The 18,403-nt window shown below is 45.3% G+C and overlaps 1 protein-coding gene and 1 long non-coding RNA gene across 3 annotated transcripts; one reads left to right on the top strand and one right to left on the bottom strand.

The window, feature by feature from the left end:
• Window positions 1-4,094: 4,094 nt before the first annotated feature.
• On the bottom strand, window positions 4,095-9,955 carry LOC147018249 (uncharacterized). Its single transcript, XR_015062322.1, has 2 exons — window positions 9,642-9,955; window positions 4,095-4,670 (listed from the first exon to the last, which is right to left on the bottom strand). It is a non-coding gene; the product is annotated as an uncharacterized LOC147018249 (long non-coding RNA).
• Window positions 9,956-10,051: 96 nt separating this feature from the next.
• LOC147018248 (mitochondrial nicotinamide adenine dinucleotide transporter SLC25A51-like) lies at window positions 10,052-13,889 on the top strand. Of its 2 annotated transcripts, none has more exons than XM_085897774.1 (2): window positions 10,052-10,206; window positions 12,333-13,889. In XM_085897774.1, exon 2 carries the CDS (start codon window positions 12,398-12,400, stop codon window positions 13,274-13,276), a length of 879 nt encoding a protein of 292 aa, XP_085753900.1. In that variant the 5' UTR covers window positions 10,052-10,206; window positions 12,333-12,397; the 3' UTR covers window positions 13,277-13,889. The 2 variants fall into 2 exon arrangements, with proteins under 2 accessions (XP_085753900.1, XP_085753901.1); XM_085897775.1 differs by having other exon boundaries at window positions 10,163-10,330.
• The last annotated feature ends 4,514 nt before the right edge of the window (window positions 13,890-18,403 follow it).

Here is an 18,403-nt window from a genome sequence, read left to right as displayed (position 1 = left end):
GGGAGCCAACCCAGAGGAGAGAGCAGTACTCCATGTAGCTGCAGATGAAGGCTTTATATGTGAAAAGGAGTTCGGGTGTGCCAAGGAAGGACTTTATACGACGGAGGATGCCCAGTTGGTGGCTGGCTTTGGAGGCCAACTTTGAAATGTAGTTTGACAAGAAAGATCATGGTTGATAGTGAGACCCAGGAGTTTGAATGAATGAACTTCCTCGAGGATTGTTAAGAAGGTAGATAGGAGTATTTGCCAGATGGTCGTTTTGGAGAGACATAGTGAGAGTGCGAGATTTTTCAGTATTGAAAGACATATTCCAAGTGTTTGACGAGCTTGTGTTTGGTTCTCTTTTTTCGAGGTCTGCAGAGGAAAGAGGCTGCAGCCTGCCTGTCTGAAGGATGAGGAATGTCAACTCTGAGAGTGGAGTCATCAGCAAATACATAAAGAGGTTTTTCTAAAAAGTCAGAGAAATCATTGATGAAGATCAGGAATAGGATTGGGCCAAGAGCACTGTCTTGTTGCCATTACAGGGAGAGGAGAGGAAAGGATTCCATTGAGAGCCGCACGTTGGCCCCAAAAGTAGAAGATGTCAGTAAGTCATGTGTGGAGTTGGCCTTGGATGCCATCGGCAGAGAGTTTGGAGAGCAAGGCAGGATGCCAGATTGAATGAAAAGCACGAGATATGGCCCTGATCTCATGTCTGATATCGAAGGCCTCAAAACCACATGAACATTGTGTTTACATTTGTTAAAATAAGAGTTGAAATGGAAATTGTGTGTGTACGTACAAATACATAAAAATGGCACACAGAGGTAGCACACCTCAGTGACTGATTTATTAAAAAATAGTGATTTTCAATCCCACTCTTCATTCCAGGTCTTCAAAACAGCTGTTCACCACCATCTCTTATGGTGGTTAGTGGGATACATAACGTAAACCCCCATCCAAAACCACGATCTTTTCTACCCCCACTAATCCACCCCAAACCCACCTCCTTCAAATTCCCTGCTTTCCTTCCTGAAAGTCCCTGTCGTGTAAGGATCTGAAAGTCCCTGGAGTGTCCATATTGTTTCCGCTGTGTACCCCGCCCCATTCCTCTCCCTTCCACAGATCTCCTCATGTCTCTGTTCCCCACTGTTTTTTCCTTCTCTCTCCTACGAGCCTCGGCAGTGTATACCAAAAAAAAAAATCCATTGTTGGGTGAATGTAAGCAGCATGTTCAAGGTGGAATCACCTGGTCTGAAACCAAATTGGTGATCTGACATGAGGTTGTTGGAGAAAATGAAGGATTTCATCTCAACTGTGATGATGGATTCCATGACCTTTTTGATCATTGGAAGTAAGCTGATAGTTCAGCAGTTAAGGGGATCAGTGTTTGCACCTTTTTATGTAATGCAGTGATGTTGGCTGATTTTGAAGCAAATGGACTATGACTTATGGCAAATGACAGGGTGCAAAGGGCAGAGAGAGGATGTGCAAGAGTTGAGGAGCAGGTTTTTAGGATACATGGGCTGATGCCATCCGGTCCAGTTGCAGAGTCAGAATCGAGGGTTGAAAGAACGTTATCTACCTTCTCAGGTGCAAAAGACAGAGTCCAGGAGCAGTTGGGTACGACAGGGAAGCATGGGTACTGAGAGTGAGGGGTTGGGGACACAATATTTAGAAGTAAACACTCAATTGAGCTATTCAGTCTTCTCAGGAGCAGAGTTGGCTGTGGTGCCATTTGAAGATAGGGAAGGGATGGAAAGGGAGCATACACCAGAAACAGACTTAATAAGGTGCCACCAGGTTTTGGAGGAGAGATACGAGTTTGAAAAATTCATATTTGAGGTTGGATAGATGTTGTTTTCTGGCTTTCCTGAGAATGGCCACACTTGTTGCAGACTCGTTGGAATGCACTGAGATTGCCTTTGGTCATATTAGCCTTCCAGGAAGAGAAGGGAAATTGTTTCAGAACAACTACGTCACCATAGGATTCAGTGTACCATGGGTGAGAAGAGAGGAAGGATAATTGAAGATGTGATGGGAAGAATCTGTGTCTGAGAGAGAGCAGATTTTTGTGGAAGAATTTCCAGGCTGTGACAAATACATGTTTAATTCCAACTTCCATTCACCTTCACCGAACTGTCTGGTTGGTAGTTTGGGTTCGATTGTCGATGCAATTGGGAACTCTCACCTCAATGGTGCTTCACAGACATGACATATTAACAAAAAAAAGAGCAATCAGAGATTGCAGACCCTCGCCAGGACTTATTTTGTGTGATGTTTGTGTACTGGTGTGTTAAGTAATTAATAAGAGACATAATTAGGATTGCCACTTTATAACTGCTTGCAGGGATGACTGCTACCAAGACATCCCGCTTTGATTGGACACCTGACCCTGACCCATGACATTTATTATTATTTAGAATGGGATTAAAATATATTCATTTCAAATCAAGTGGAAGATCAAATAGGTACATTCCTGCATTGGATTAATCAGAGGGAACCCAAACAATCAAAAAGCAAAGATGAAGTCATCAGGATGAACCTGGATAGGATTTGTTTTTCAGCTGCTACTCCTCTACCCTCAAACCCATCCAGGTACAGCCAAGTCAACCTTTAAAAAAATAAAAATAATAAATTCAAAAGAACCCAGATCAAAAAAAAAAATTCAGACCATGTGTTAAATTAACAAAAAAAAATTATAATTCAGACCATGTGTTAACAAATTAACAAAAAAATTATAATTCCGACCATGTGTTAACAAATTAACAAAAAAATTATAATTCAGACCATGTGTCAACAAATTAACAAAAAAAATTATAATTCCGACCATGTGTTAACAAATTAACAAAACAAAATTCAGACCGTGTTAACAAGTTAACAATTTTTTTTTAATTCAGACCATGTGTTAAGTTAACAAAAAATATATAATTCAGACCATGTGTTAACAAATTAACAAAAAAAATTATAATTCAGACCATGTGTTAACAAATTAACAAAAAAATAATTCAGACCATGTGTCAACAAATTAACAAAAAAAATTTATAATTCTGACCATGTGTTAACAAATTAACAAAACAAAATTCAGACCGTGTTAACAAGTTAACAACTTTTTTTAATTCAGACAATGTGTTAACAAGTTAACAAAAAATATATATAATTCAGACCATGTGTTAACAAATTAACAAAAAAATTATAATTCAGACCATGTGTTAACAAATTAACAAAAAAATAATTCAGACCATGTGTCAAATTAACAAAAAAAATATAATTCCGACCATGTGTTAACAAATTAACAAAACAAAATTCAGACCGTGTTAACAAATTAACAAAAAAATTATAATTCAGACCATATGTTAAATTAACAAAAAAAAATTATAATTCGGACCATGTGTTAACAAGTTAACAAAAATAATTCAGACCATGTGTTAAGTTAACAAAAAATATATAATTCAGACCATGTGTTAACAAATTAACAAAAAAAATATAATTCAGACCATGTGTTAACAAATTAACAAAAAAATAATTCAGACCATGTGTCAACAAATTAACAAAAAATATTATAATTCCGACCATGTGTTAACGAATTAACAAAACAAAATTCAGACCGTGTTAACAAGTTAACAATTTTTTTTAATTCAGGCCATGTGTTAACAAGTTAACAAAAAATATATAATTCAGACCATGTGTTAACAAAAAAAAATATAATTCAGACCATGTGTTAACAAATTAACAAAAAAATAATTCAGACGATGTGTTAACAAGTTAACAAAAAAATAATTCAGACCATGTGTTAACAAGTTAACAAAAAATATAATTCAGACCATGTGTTAAATTAACAAAAAAAATTATAATTCAGACCATGTGTTAACAAATTAACAAAAAAAATTATAATTCAGACCATGTGTTAACAAAAAAATAATTCAGACCATGTGTCAAGTTAACAAAAAAGATTATAATTCCGACCATGTGTAACGAATTAACGAAACAAAATTCAGACCGTGTTAACAAGTTAACAATTTTTTTAATTCAGGCCATGTGTTAACAAGTTAACAAAAAAAATATAATTCAGACCATGTGTTAACAAATTAACTAAACAAAATTCAGACCACGTGTTAAATTCACAAATTTTTTTTATAATTCAGACCATGTATTAACAAATTAACAAAAAAAATTATAATTCAGACCATGTGTAAACAAATTAACAAAAAAAATTATAATTCGGACCATGTGTTAACAAATTAACAAAAAAATAATTCAGACCATGTGTTAACAAGTTAACAAAAAATATAATTCAGACCATGTGTTAAATTAACAAAAAAATTATAATTCAGACCATGTGTTAACAAATTAACAAAAAAAAATTATAATTCAGATCATGTGTTAACAAATTAACAAAAAAAATTATAATTCAGACCATGTGTTAACAAAAAAATTATAATTCAGAACATGTGTTAACAAATTAACAAAAAAAATTATAATTCAGACCATGTGTTAACAAAAAAATATAATTCAGACCATGTGTTAACAAATTAACAAAAAAAAAATCAGACCATGTGTTATCAAATTAACAAACAAACAAGCAGTCATAGACTGGTACTTACGAAATCGTCAACTTGACCTCTGACCTTGTCTAATAAAAGCTGTCTCTCGAGAAGGTAGCGACGCAACCAGAAGTTTCTACGATGATTCTGTATCAAACCATCAAAAATCGTAACGTCGACCGAAGCAAAAATCTCCATTTCTCCACGCAATTATATTATACCTTAACGTCACTCAACGACGCGTCTGCTCGAGCGCACTGCATCATCATGGGACGACCCGTGACGCGTCGAGTGAAATATTTTTTATACAATCTTAAAACGTCTCCAAAACATCCGATTTTTACCAGAATTTTGACAACCGAGTTTTAAGCGTCCTAAGCGATCGCAAAAACCGAAGACAAAATTAAAATCGAAGTTAAAACGAACTCGTAACGTCGAGCGAAGCAAAAATACTCCATTTCTCCACATGAATTTACGGAATTATGTTTGACCTCATGTGACCTTTGACCGATTTTGACCAAAATCTAAGCAGCACTAGCCATCACCCTCCTGAATCACGTGGTGTAATTTGACATTGGTAGCTTCTTCCGTTCTCGAGTTATCGTGCCTACAAACAAACAAACAAACTAACAAACAAACAAACAGAAACGGAAGGCATCAATATACTTACGAAATCTTTAGATTTCGTAAGGAATAAACAGACCAATAGTCTGATCAAGTTGAAATTTAAAATGGATTATACCCATCACTACTAGATAACAATTGTGAAGTTTCATGTCAATTGATTAAGCGGTTCCAGAGAAAGCATTATTTAATATTTTTCTTCAATCCAATATGGCTGCCAAGCCATTGTGACCCATGATGTCATATTATGAACCTTTTGTTCCTCATGGATAGTTTGAAAGAACGTTATCAACCTTCTCAGGTGCAAGTAAAGTTTCGCCTCGATCTGTTCAGCCACTTCAGAGAAGATTTTTGAAGGATTTTTATTTTATTTTTAAAGTCTGCCGAATCACGTGACCAATGATGTCATCAAATAAACTTTTCTGTGGAACATTTTATCCCAAGATGACCCTCAAAAATGTTCATACTGATCAGATTTGCAATTATGACGTCATAACGAAGGCACCTATGACATCATGAAAAAAAAAGATCACATTACCCATGAGGAATGCTTGCTATGTGCCAAGTTTCAATTTTTTTTCGTTGTTGTGGTTTCAGAGATACAGAGGTCCAATGTTTTTCTGTTTTTCCAACACGGCTGCCACACCACGTGACCTATGGCGTCATAATTATCATTAAAACATTCCACACGAATAGTCGCCCACAATGGTGAAAATTTAGTCTCAATCCGAGAAGCGTTGCGGAGAAAAAAACACAAAAGTTCTGTGCGGACACACAAACAAGAAGAAGAAGAACGTCGGACAGAGCACGGTGCTAACAAAATCCATAAAACAAATTTGACTTGAAAAATTGACCTTTGGCCTATGTTGACCTTTTGACCTCAAAAACAATAGGCTTCTTGCTTTATGACTAAGTCTACCATGTGGTGGTGAAGTTGCGTGAAGGTCAGGTCAGGTATGGGAGCATGTGCCAGAACAGCGTGTCGCTGCATCCACTTTCCGCCGGTACTCCAGGGGCCTCTGTCTGGCCATCCCCCAGGCAGATGCCAGACCCATCCCCATCTCCTTGAGATGATGGTCAACCTGCTACAACCACGAGGCATGTGGTCGGCCCACTGGCCTCCTCCACTCACGAGACTCCCTCGCTGAGAGAATCTCTTCAGCAGGATCAGCGTCATGAAAACGAGCCACATGTCCATACAGCCGCAACTGACGCTCACGGACTATACAGGTAACAAATCTCATCCGAGTCTCTCTCAGCAATCGCTCGTTGGACACAAAATCCGACCAGCGATAGCCAAGGATTCTCCGAAGAGACCTGGTACCAAAGGAATTAAGTCTCCGTCTCAGATCCTTGGTCAGAGTCCAAGTCTCGCATCCATAGAGCAAGACTGGAAGTACCAAGGACCTGAAGACTCGGACTTTCGTCCTCCCGCACAGGTACCGGCAGCGCCACACCCCATGATCCAGTGAATCCATGACTCCCCAGGCCCGACCCAGACCTCAATTGACCTCTGACTCACAGCCAGCAGAGACATGAATATCACTGCCAAGGTAAGTGAATCTCTCCATGACCTCAACATCCTCACCACAAACAGACACAGACAGGACAGCAGCATCCAAGATGTCACCGAAAGCCTGGATTTAAGTTTTGACCCAAGAAACCCGTAATCCCAGTGGCTCCGACTCCTCATTCAGCACCTTGAGGGCCCCCAAGAGGATGTCTAAAGTCTCTGCAAAGATGACTGCATCATCTGCAAAATCAAGGTCCGAGATCTTGACATTCCCAAACGATGCACCGCAACTTGATCTCTCCGACATCCTCCCTAAAATCTAGTCCATACAAGTGCTGAAAAGTGTGGGGACAAGTGCACATCCCTGACGAACTCCAGTAACAACTGGAAATAAGTCAGAGGCGGTACCACCACACTTCACAGCACTCTCAGTACCAGAGTAGAGTTCAGACATCAGATCGATGAGTTTTGGTGGCACCCCACGAAGACCAAGAATCCTCCAGAGGACATCCCGATTCACTGAATCGAACGCTTTACAGAGATCAACATAGGCTGCAAGCAGCCCCTGCCGAAACTCTCGTCTGCGTTCGGTGAGGACACGAAGGGCAAGGATACGGTCAATCGTTGACCTCTTTGGTGTAAAGCCTGACTGCTCTGGACGCTGGTGCTCAAGCAGATGGTGGCGAACCCTATCGAGAATTATCCGAGCAAAGACCTTGCCCGGCACTGAGAGCAGCGTCACCCCTCGGTAGTTGTTGCAGTCTTGGCGATGACCCTTCCCTTTCCAGAGAGGGACAACAAGGCCCCTCTTCCAGTCAGTTGGGATGATGCCTGTGTTCCAGGCAGAGCACAAAACTGCATGCAACGACGCGAGTGCAGCATTTCCACCAGCCTTGAGAAGTTCAGCATGGATGCCACAGATCCCTGGAGCTTTGCCCCGTTTCAACTGGTTCACCGCAGCCCGTGTTTCCACAAGCGAAGGTGGACCACAGTTGATTCGAGGGTCAGCAACAGGGATTGTAACACCCTTGATGTCCAACTCGACAGCTGGTGGATCAGCCTGGTACAACCGCTCAAAGTAACCGGCCCAGCGGGCCTTCACTTCAGACTCCTCTGTCAAGAGCCGACTACTCTCTGCTCTAACTGCAGCGCTCTGAGGGATGGGCTTGGATGAACGCAATGCGCGAATTCCCCTGTAAGCGGGACAAGAATCACCTGTCCACAGGTGATGCTCTACACCCTCACAGATTCCTCGCACATAGGCCTCCTTGTCCACCCTCAGTGCACGTACAGTTTTACGCCTCAGCTCCCCGAACAGCTCAGCTCTGCCATTCAGCCTGGCCCTGCGACTCTGGTCAATGGTATCCAGTGTCCCTTGAGAGACAAAATTCTTCTTTGCCCTGCGGTGAGCTCCAAGACATCCACCGGCAACATCAAGGACGGTGGTCTTGAAGGCACTCCACAACTCTTCAGGACCCCCCAAAGCACCCAGACCCCCCAAGTGTCCACTCAGCCTGTTCGCAAACTCCTCAGCTACTCTCTCATCCCTGAGCTTGGCAACATCCAGCCTAGGCTGGGATGGTACCATTCTCCAGGATTTCAGGTGCAGCTTTAGAGTTGCTACAACAAGCCGGTGGTCAGTATTGAGGAACTGAGCACTCCGGTAGACCCTGCAGTTCTGGATCATCCTCCAACGACCGTCAACGAGGACATTGTCAATCTCCTTTGCCACACCGCCAGCGTTGGAATACCAAGTCCAGCGATGAGCTTGTGGGCGCTGAAACCATGAACCAGCCACCCTAAGTCCATGACTTCTTGCAAAGTCAAGGAACTTAGTGCTATTCTGGTTCATAGTTCCTGACCCATGGGGACCAACACACACCTCATAACCGTCCCTATCAGTTCCAGTCGATGCATTGAAATCCCCCAAGACAAGAAGTGTATCTCGTCTGGGGCACTGATCAACCACAGACTCGAGTGTGGCGTAGAATGCATCCTTCACGGTGAGGTCACTCGCCTCAGTCGGAGCATAAATAGAGACCAGGGAAATGACACCTAAGGAGTGACGAATCCTTAATCTCATAATACGCTCGTTGACCGGTGTTACCTCAATTATCATTGGGGTCAGCTTATTGGACACAGCTACAGCAACTCCTTGGGTATGGTAACCATCAGAGCGACCAGACCAATAGTAGGTATAACCACCCACCATTATCTCGCCGCAATCCGGTCTCCGAACCTCAGAGAGAGCTGCAATCCCGATGTCCAAACGCTTGAGCTCAGATGATAACAGAGACAGGTGATCATCCTCTCTTAGGGACAGGACATTCCAGGCACCCACCCGAAGGGACCGCCTCAGGTTAACCCAAGGAGACCGCCGTCTGGTGGACAACACCTCAGCACCACTCCGACACACTCTCCCGCAATCTGACCCAGGGATGATACCCCGTGGTTTCCCTCCTATCAAAGATTGGGGGTCCCGAAGGCTTTGCCCCAATCCCGCCATCCGGTGAGCTGCCCTGCGAAGGGAAGCTGCACAGGAGGTACTCCCACGGAGTGGGTTTTCAGATTTTTTTGCCTTTTTGCGTTTTGCGGAATGAAGGGTTTTCCGGTGGCCGGAGTGCAAATCCTGCCACGAACCTCCTAATAAGAAGTGACCCAACTGCAGGAGGACGTCCGCAGACACAGTTGGGCACTAGATATGGATGGCCGTTGGCTCACAAGGAGCTCCTCCGCCCTTTGACAGGTTTTGTTTTTAATCCTGCTGGGTGTCCATATCCAAACACCCTCCTCACCAGAAAACCTGGTGGGGGAGACGGTTTAGTCGCCGACAACCCGACCATGGAACAGGTTAGTACAGGTTTACATGGTACCTGTAGCAGGTCACAGATCGAACCTGACCTGACACCTGAAGATCCAATCAAATCAAAAGGTTGCGTGAAGATCGGTTTAAAATTGTGACCTGTCGGCGAATCACTCACAAAAGGGGGCGTGACGTCACGGCATGACTCGCTCCCTGAACCTCCGAGGTGAGGGCGTGACGTCACGGCATGACTCGGCTCCCTGAACCGTGCGCGTGCTGCACGCACGAGACGCGAATGAATTACCTATTGAATGTTTTTCTCCCCTATTAATTCACAGCTCAGTTCGTTTCGAAATTTATATTTAACCCGAAAAAACCACAGCCAATGATGAGGTCAACGCGGCCTCGGTAGTTCGATAAAATATTTCACACAGTGTAAGATGGCCACATCGGTGTGGTTAGTGGTTGTGTCACATCACGTCGAGGCGAGAAATGGAAATCAAATTAAATAAACGAGGGTGGGAAGTGTAACGGAGTAACGTTCGGGATTGTTCTCTCGTTCTGGCATGTATGGGGGGGGGACATCAAAGGCCGAACAAACCTCCGGAAAGTGTTTCCGGACACGGAACGAACGAGCTGTCTGAAGAGGGAACGGATCACCGACTGGAGGAACGAACGAACGAACGAACGAACTATCCAACTATCCGTTGCTGTACGAGTCGTGAATTTGCGGCACATGACAGGTCAGAAGTGTCCTCACTGCCGCCTGTGGCTCAGCTTGTTCTTGTTCATCGTCGAATCCTTGTTTGAAAGGACTGTGCAGTCTTTGGACCACCTCAGGAAAACAACGAGCGGGTTATCCCATTGGTGAAGCTTCACCCCACGTTTTAAACCAAATTAATGGGCTCTTTCATTGGTCTAATGCTTAATAAACCAACGAAATCATTAACGAGCCCTTCCGTTCGCACAACTAACGAGGACTTTTCTTTTCACGTTTAACCCACTGGTTCCGCTGGATTTTTTATCACTAACGTGTTCCAACATTAACCGCTGCTGTTTTCACTTTAACTTGTTTAAATAACCTGTTGCTCTATCTTACTAACCTGTTTCAATAAGCTGCTCTTTCTTCCAAACTTGTCATCACCTACTGTGTTACTAACCCCTTTAAATATCATCAGTCTGCTCTATCTTATTAACCCCTTTAAATAACCAGCTGCTCTCTCATTAACCCCTTTAAATAACCAGCTCCTCCCTCATTAACCCCTTTAAATAACCAGCTCCTCCATTTTACCAGCCTGTTTAAATGACCAGCTGCTCTCTCATTAACCCCTTTAAATAACCAGCTCCTCCATTTTACTAACCTGTTCAAATAACCAGCTGCTCTCTTACTAACCTGTTTAAATAACCAGCTGCTCTCTTACTAACCTGTTTAAATAACCAGCTGCTTTCTTGCTAACCTGTTTAAATAACCAGCTGCTCTCTTGCTAACCAGTTTAAATAACCAGCTGCTCTCTAACTAACTTGTTTAAATAAGCAGCTCCTCCATTTACTATCCTGTTTAAATAACCAGCTGCTCTCTGACTAACCTGTTTAAATAACCAGCTGCTCTCTGACTATCCTGTTTAAATAACCAGCTGCTCTCTGACTAACCTGTTTAAATAACCAGCTGCTCTCTGACTAACCTGTTTAAATAACCAGCTGCTTTCTTGCTAACCAGTTTAACTAACCTGTTTAAATAACCAGCTGCTCTCTTGCTAACCAGTTTAAATAACCAGCTGCTCTCTAACTAACTTGTTTAAATAACCAGCTCCTCCATTTACTATATTGTTTAAATAACCAGCTGCTCTCTTACTAACCTGTTTCAATAACAAGCTGCTCTCTTACTAACTTCTTTAAATAACCAGCTGCTCTCTTACTAACTTCTTTAAATAACCAGCTGCTCTATTGCTAACCAGTTTAAATGACCAGCTGCTCTATTGCTAACCAGTTTAAATGACCAGCTGCTCTCTAACTAACCTGTTTAAATAACCAGCTCCTCCATTTACTATCCTGTTTAAATAACCAGCTGCTCTCTTACTAACCTAGCCTGGTGTTGGCGCAGTGGTTAGGGTGGCGGCTTGGGATCCCAGGGTCCTGAGTTCAAGCCCCGTTGGCTGCTGAATTAACACCAGGGGGTTGACTCAGCCTGTCATCCTTCCGAGGTCGGCGAAATGAGTGCCAGTGTACTGGTCCCGGTGTATGCCCCGGTTAGAATAGGTGTACCATATCCCTGTGTGTCGTAAGAGGCGACCAGGGTTGGCGTCAGGAAGGGCATCCGGCCATAAAACATTGCCTCAAGAAAAAGCCAAACCCCTGCACAGCAGGGAAAAATGGCTGTAAAAACGGTCATTATTATATATATTATTCTCTTACTAACCTGTTTCAATAACCAGCTGCTCTCTTACTAACTAGTTTATATAACCAGTTGCTCTCTTACTAACCTGTTTCAATTACCAGCTGCTCTCTTACTAACTTGTTTCAATAACCAGCTGCTCTCTTAGTAAGCTGTATAAATAACCAGCTGCTCTCTTACTAACCTGTTTCAATAACCAGCTGCTCTCTTACTAACCTGTTTTATTCAGCTGAATTGATGTTTAAATAACCTGCTGCTGTTTAACTAACTGTTTTGCTGTTTGTAACCAACCTGCATAAGATGACTGTGTTATTGTTACGTGAACTCTGCTCGAGCTCCGTTGCATCACTTGCCTGTGTACAGCTTGACAATGAAACAGCTTGTGTACAGCTTGACTGCTGGTAGTTTTGATTAACTCGGTCAGGCTCGAGTGTGTGTGAACCCCACTAAACCGTGCTGTGCTTGCTGTTCTCGTAGGGGAAAGCGGTTGCTGGTGCTGCTCTGGTTTGGAGTGAGCCACGTTACCGTGGCTGAACCGAGGCATGGGCCCAGACGTTCAGGAAGACGCGCAGGTCCTTACCACCCGCAGCAGATTCTCACACGTCAACTCCTGGAAGCATTACACGGCGGGATGCTCTGCCGCCCTTGCAAACATCCTGCTCACCTTTCCTGTTAACAAGACTATGTTTCGGCAGCAGCTGCACGGCCTGCGGGTCACGCCGGCCTTGTGCCAGCTGCGCAGCGAGGGTCTCCGGCAACTCTACCGGGGACTTCTCCCACCCGTTCTGCAGAAGACCACCACACTCGCACTCATGTTCGGCCTCTACGAGGACTTATCGTTAGCTCTGTTGGACTCTGTGCCTGAAGGCACTCCATCTGTCGCCGTGCGCAGCCTGGCCGCGGTGCTGGCTGGCTCTGTTGAAGCCGCATTCATGCCTTTCGAGCGCGTGCAGGTGCTGTTGCAGGACAGAAAACATTGCGTCCGCTTTTACAACACACTGGATGCCTTTAAGCAACTGCGGACGTACGGTCTGAAGGAGTACTATCGTGGTTTGACGCCCGTGCTCCTTCGTAATGGGCCGAGCAATGCGCTCTTCTTTGGACTGCGTGGCCCCATCAAAGAGTTACTGCCGACGGCGCCGTCACCAGGCTGGCATCTTCTCAATGACTTCTTCTGCGGAGGCCTGCTGGGTGCACTGCTCAGCACGGCTTTCTACCCCGTGAACGTCGTTAAAGTACGTATGCAGTCTGAGATTGGAGGGGAATTCCGCAGCTTTAGCCACTTTTTCTCACTTATCTGGCACGAGAGGCAGCGGAACGTCTCATTCCTGTTTCGGGGTGTTCACCTCAACTACCAGCGGTCCCTGTTGTCTTGGGGCATAATTAATGCGACCTACGAACTCGTACTAAAGCTCTTATGATGGTATTGGTGGGGTTTCCTGCAAAATGATCTGGAACAGTCATTTAATGTTTCCCCAACATGGTGACCTGTGGGAAAAGTAAATTAAAATTATTAGTTGCTGAGCTTTAGTAACCATTTAGGACCGGCTGGTTTTATCCCTTTTTTTAAACTCCAAACGTGGCGCTGTGACCGTTCTTTGCAAATTCAGACAGAGCAGGTCTGGAGCAATCCATTGGGAAAGTTTAGGATAGTCAGGCTCATTTGGGTTTTTGTTTAGTCTGAGTCTTCTGTGTCGGAGTTGGTTTAACTGTGAACAGGGTGGTTTTGATGGTTCCTGTTATTCAACACTATTGTTGCCATGAGTTTTGAGGTCATGGTGAGGGTGAAGACTCGAGTCCTTTGGCCTATAGAGGAGTATGGTAAAACTTCAACAACTGTGCCATTCTTTGTATGTCGAGCTTACCTTTTGTCGCTGTTTGAATGCTGAAAGGGATAACTACCCTGACCGTGACCAACTTCAAAGTAAGTTATAAACTACACTATCTTTTGTCCTGTTTGGAATAGTCTTACTGTTTTGTACAGTATACAATACACTCCGTGTGTCATGCAGTGAATAAAACCGTTGTTCTCAACACATTGCTTGATGGCCACCCCACCACCAAGTCGTATCTTGTGTATATGAAGCTGTCACTCAATCGGAGAGATTCTTCAGACGGGGGTGAAACGATTGATTAGGCTAAGAGGGATGGTGCAGAGGAAACATACTTACCTGAATGTTGTTCAATTCCTAACCCGACTAGAAACTGTCCAATCTGTTTTCCCCGGCAGGCTGCCGGGACACCGAGCTTAAAACGGCTGTTAAGCTGGATGTCCTATCTGCCAGCATTTCATCACCTCCAATCAAAAGGTTCAATTGTCAGAAAGAAACTTTTGATTCGAAGGCGATTTGCTGATGGACATTAAGTATCCCTCACTGGCACCCTGTACAAATGATCAATGCCAATCCAAATTGACTTCAGGCCCAGTCAGTTTGTGAAAGACTTGACAACGTTGCCCGCCCACCCCACCCCACAATGTGAGGATACATTGTGGCCGTTAAGTGGTAAATCAATATATTGACATTTGAATGAATCTACACTAATAAAAAGGTGCGTGCGTGTGTAACTCCAAAACTATAAAACCTAGCAGCCTGAAACTTTGCATGCACTAAGAAAACTCCAGGGAATTGCAAGAGTGAAAATTGGGTGTTTCGGTTAATTAAAACGCCTCTTTCGAAGATAATAATTAACGGTATTATTTAATTATATCCTTCATCAGGCGATCAATTAATATATGTATTGTGACGTCCACGGGACTTTAACAGTCCCGCCAACGTAGAATGAGCCGAAACGATGGAGGCGATTTATTTGTTTATAACCCAAACATGGCGGTTCTAATCGCTCTACCGCAAACGGGACGAGGAAGGTGGCACGAGTCACCTTTCACTGAGTTGATGATGTTTATTTGTTTTTATTATTACCAGAAATAACAAGACTCGGCAAGAAGAGGGATCCGGGGCGATTCGACGGGATGGTGTGGGATCGGGCGTGGGGAAAAACACAGACAATTCCAATGAATATACAGTTCTCAATCCCTCTAAGGCGCCAAGCACACGCGCGCGCACACACACACACAAAACGTAGCTATCTCTGGTGGTCAGGCTGGACCGTGGTGTGGACGCAACTGTCCCTGGATCGGCGCCGAACGAGCCGGCCTTGCTCTCGCCAGGGGGAGGGGGGGCAGGAGAAACCGCGGTGCTGTCGACCTCCTGGTCCTGGCCCAAGTCCGCCCACAGCCGCCAGGGAACCAGCTCCCGCGCCAAGCCGTGAGCAGGAGAGGGAGGCAGGTCCGCCCGACCCCGCACTCCGAGTCAGCAGAACCCCCAGAGCCAACCGAGGTGAGGGACGAGGCTCGGCAAGGCTCCCAGACACGATCAAGAGCACGATCGACTCAGCACAGCAGCCAGGACGCTCTCGGCCGCCACAGCTTCCACACCAAAAAAACACGATCGTTCTGGTTGTAATCTTCTTCTTCCTTTTCGACCCCGAACAGAACCTTTTTATCCTTCGTCCTCGTCACTCCCAATCGAGCCGTTTATTGGCCCACCGCCATCGCCTTCTGCCAATCGTGATCACGGGGCGGAGCCATCCGCTGCACTCTCCTGTGACGTCACGGCCAGTCTTCAGAGAATACCAAAAGGGGTTTACGCAGACACACTTACCCTATCCCGTGTCCCTATCTAATTACGTGACATTTATCATTTCCCCCTTGAAGAAATGAACATTTACTAGACAACTTATCACCACTGAATCGCTACTTATTACATCGAGATCCTGGTAAACTCGAACAGCATGGCATACCTAATTAAACATCCTAATTACCCTTTGAATGCATACCCCCCCTCAAACGTAACACTGCCCCCTCCTCTGGTACCGCAGCTCCTGCAAGGTATATCACAGGCGCTACCGTACCAGCCTTAACACTTACTGACTCACACCTAATTAACCTAACGAAATAAAGTAGGAGGGGCAATGGGCAGCGAGTCGCAGCTAACTTACCTATCCTGCTTAATGTACTACCCCCTTATGGCCTTATCCTCGCCTAAACAATCATTCGTTTTTTTTTGTTTTTTATTTTATTTTATTTAATGAGAGTACTGAGCGAAGTTGCACTCCATCCTCCGGATCATCGCTCCTGCCCAGCACTCTTCCAGTGATCTGGGGAGGGGAAACAAAAGGTTCCACAAAAACACAACACTTATACTTTACATTCCAACTCTAAGCCTTAACGACACTATTCACAGGATATTTACACTTGACCGCCTCCCCCAGTGGATGCTAATAGACCCAGCGTTACCTGGGGAGCCAATTTTCAAATTTGCTTGCCCCAAAATTATGCGGACATCATGCCCTTGCTGCACATGTCAAGTTGTGCGGGATCGGGTGGGACTCATACATCTTCACAACACTCACACCATGGTCATCATCACATTTCTAGGTCATGGTCCTCATTTTAATCATGCAGGCTGAATCCCGTCGTGGCCGTGGGGTGGGTTACTACAAGATGATGGGGGCATCTCAGGTGCAACCATGCCCACAGGTAAGCTTTAGTCCAACCCGGACGCTTCTCCGCCCCGCTCCCTTTGATTCCCTCCCCCCTGGTAGCCATCAGCTCTAATCCCGTACAACACTCTGGAAGGGGTCTCACTGGCTCCTCTGGCCTTCCTGGGTCGCCAAGGTCCTACCCGCCTTGGTCGCCCAACCAGACCCTCTCCCAGTTGCCTCCAGACACTGTCACCATTAGCCACCAGGTGGTGAATCTCCTTGAAGGGGGTCGCAATTCACGCTCACCGTGAGCTTCAGCAATCCCTGTGGACAAGCACATCATCCCCACCCACAAAACCCACATGACTCCCCCACCCCATCGGCCTTACATGTGACACCTGCATTTCTAACACTTCACCGACCATGACCTTCCCTATTACCACACCATGTCCAATAAAAAAATGTGTGCACCATACATTTCACTTCTTCACTTAAAACAACTCACACAGCACTTCTCACCCGATCGACGCACCAGCCATTGGACAGCCACTCGTGCCCGCTTTGTTACCAATTACCCATTGTCCCTATTGTCACTCTAAAACCCAGCAGAACTTACAAACCCATGCCAATTTTCCCACAATTAATTTTTTTTTTTTTTTAACCAAAGGAGGCACTTCGCCACAATCTCAGCAGCCGAGCATGGCCCTATATGCTCAGCCCGATCTAGTCTCCCGGACCCCCGACAGTGATCTCCGGACCCGACCTATGAAAGGGCATCTCGGATAGACCTGGCGGTTCAGCAGGAGGATTCATCCTCTCCGGGCTTGAAAGTCTATTGGAGGGTCTCTCCATCGCCGGGTACCGACAATATCGTTGCATGTGTCTTCTTCGCCCGCACCGGAAACAACTCCCCATAAAAGGCCCCCGTGGGTATCGGTGTAATGTCTCTTCCGGTTCCGGGCCCCCTCGGCCATAATCAAATTGCTCTATTGGCTGGGCTGGACCCCGCCGCTTTGGCGCACCAACTACCGAATTACCCCTTATCAAACTTGACAGTTTCTGGCAAATTTCCTGAAACATTTGGGTAATGCTAATTTCTCCCAGCCCCTCTCCTTGATCCTGGATTTCTGCCTGTCGGACCGTCACCGATGGCCTCTCGGGCACCCGACCCGGCCGCCTCCACGAGGCCAGCCTGGCTGCGCACTCAGCCGCTCGGTGAACGGTGGGTGGATCCTGTAGCTCCACTAGCGCTCGGACCTCAGGGTCCGGAAGAGCAGCTAAAAATTTCTCTAGTGCCAGTCTGTCCCACGCCTCCACTGTAAGGTCCCGATACGCAATCCTGACTGATTGGTAAATGTCCTGTGCCAGCTCCTGCACTGTCTCACCCGGCTTTAATCTGCGGTGCTGGAGCTGAGCCCGCACCAGATCACAGTTTGCCGCGAACCCAAACCGACAGCTCAATGCCTCGCAAATGTGGGAGCTGGTCAACATCCCCTCCGCGATCACGTTTAACACGTCTGCGGCTGGTCCCCGCAACGTTGCCACCAAATTCCCTGTACGTTCCTGCTCATTCCACCCGTTTAGTCGGGAAATGCACTCAAATTGCGTCAGAAAAGCTTCAACGCTCCCTGACCCGTCGAAATTTACCAGGGGGATCACTTTTACGGTGGCCCGCTTCTCAGTTTCTCCCTTGTCCGAATCCAGCCCAGGGATCAAACACCCTTGTGGCTGCGTATCCAATTTCGGAGCCCACTGTGGCCAAAGATGTTTTGTGGTGAGGGTCTCATGGGTCAATTTTGCCTCCTGTTCCAAACGTTGAATGGACCGATTCACCTCTTCCCGCAGGATCTTCTGGGCCCGCACAACCTCCTCCAAGGCTCCGTTGCGAGTTTGTAGCTGCTCCTCAACCAACCCGGACACTCTACTTACAAAAGACGGCTCTACCAGGCCTTTATCCAAGACTTCATCTTGGCTCATAATTTTATCTTGTTCGTCCAAACGAGCCTCCAATCCTTTTACCTCCTCCGCCAAATTCATCCCTTGCTTCCTCAGCTCTACCCACT

Source organism: Eptatretus burgeri, chromosome 10 (genome assembly GCF_056783735.1).
Source record: "Eptatretus burgeri isolate ZD-2024b chromosome 10, Ebu_testis_v1, whole genome shotgun sequence".
Lineage (NCBI taxonomy): Eukaryota > Metazoa > Chordata > Myxini > Myxiniformes > Myxinidae > Eptatretus > Eptatretus burgeri.
This window is presented reverse-complemented; position numbering and strand designations above follow the sequence as displayed.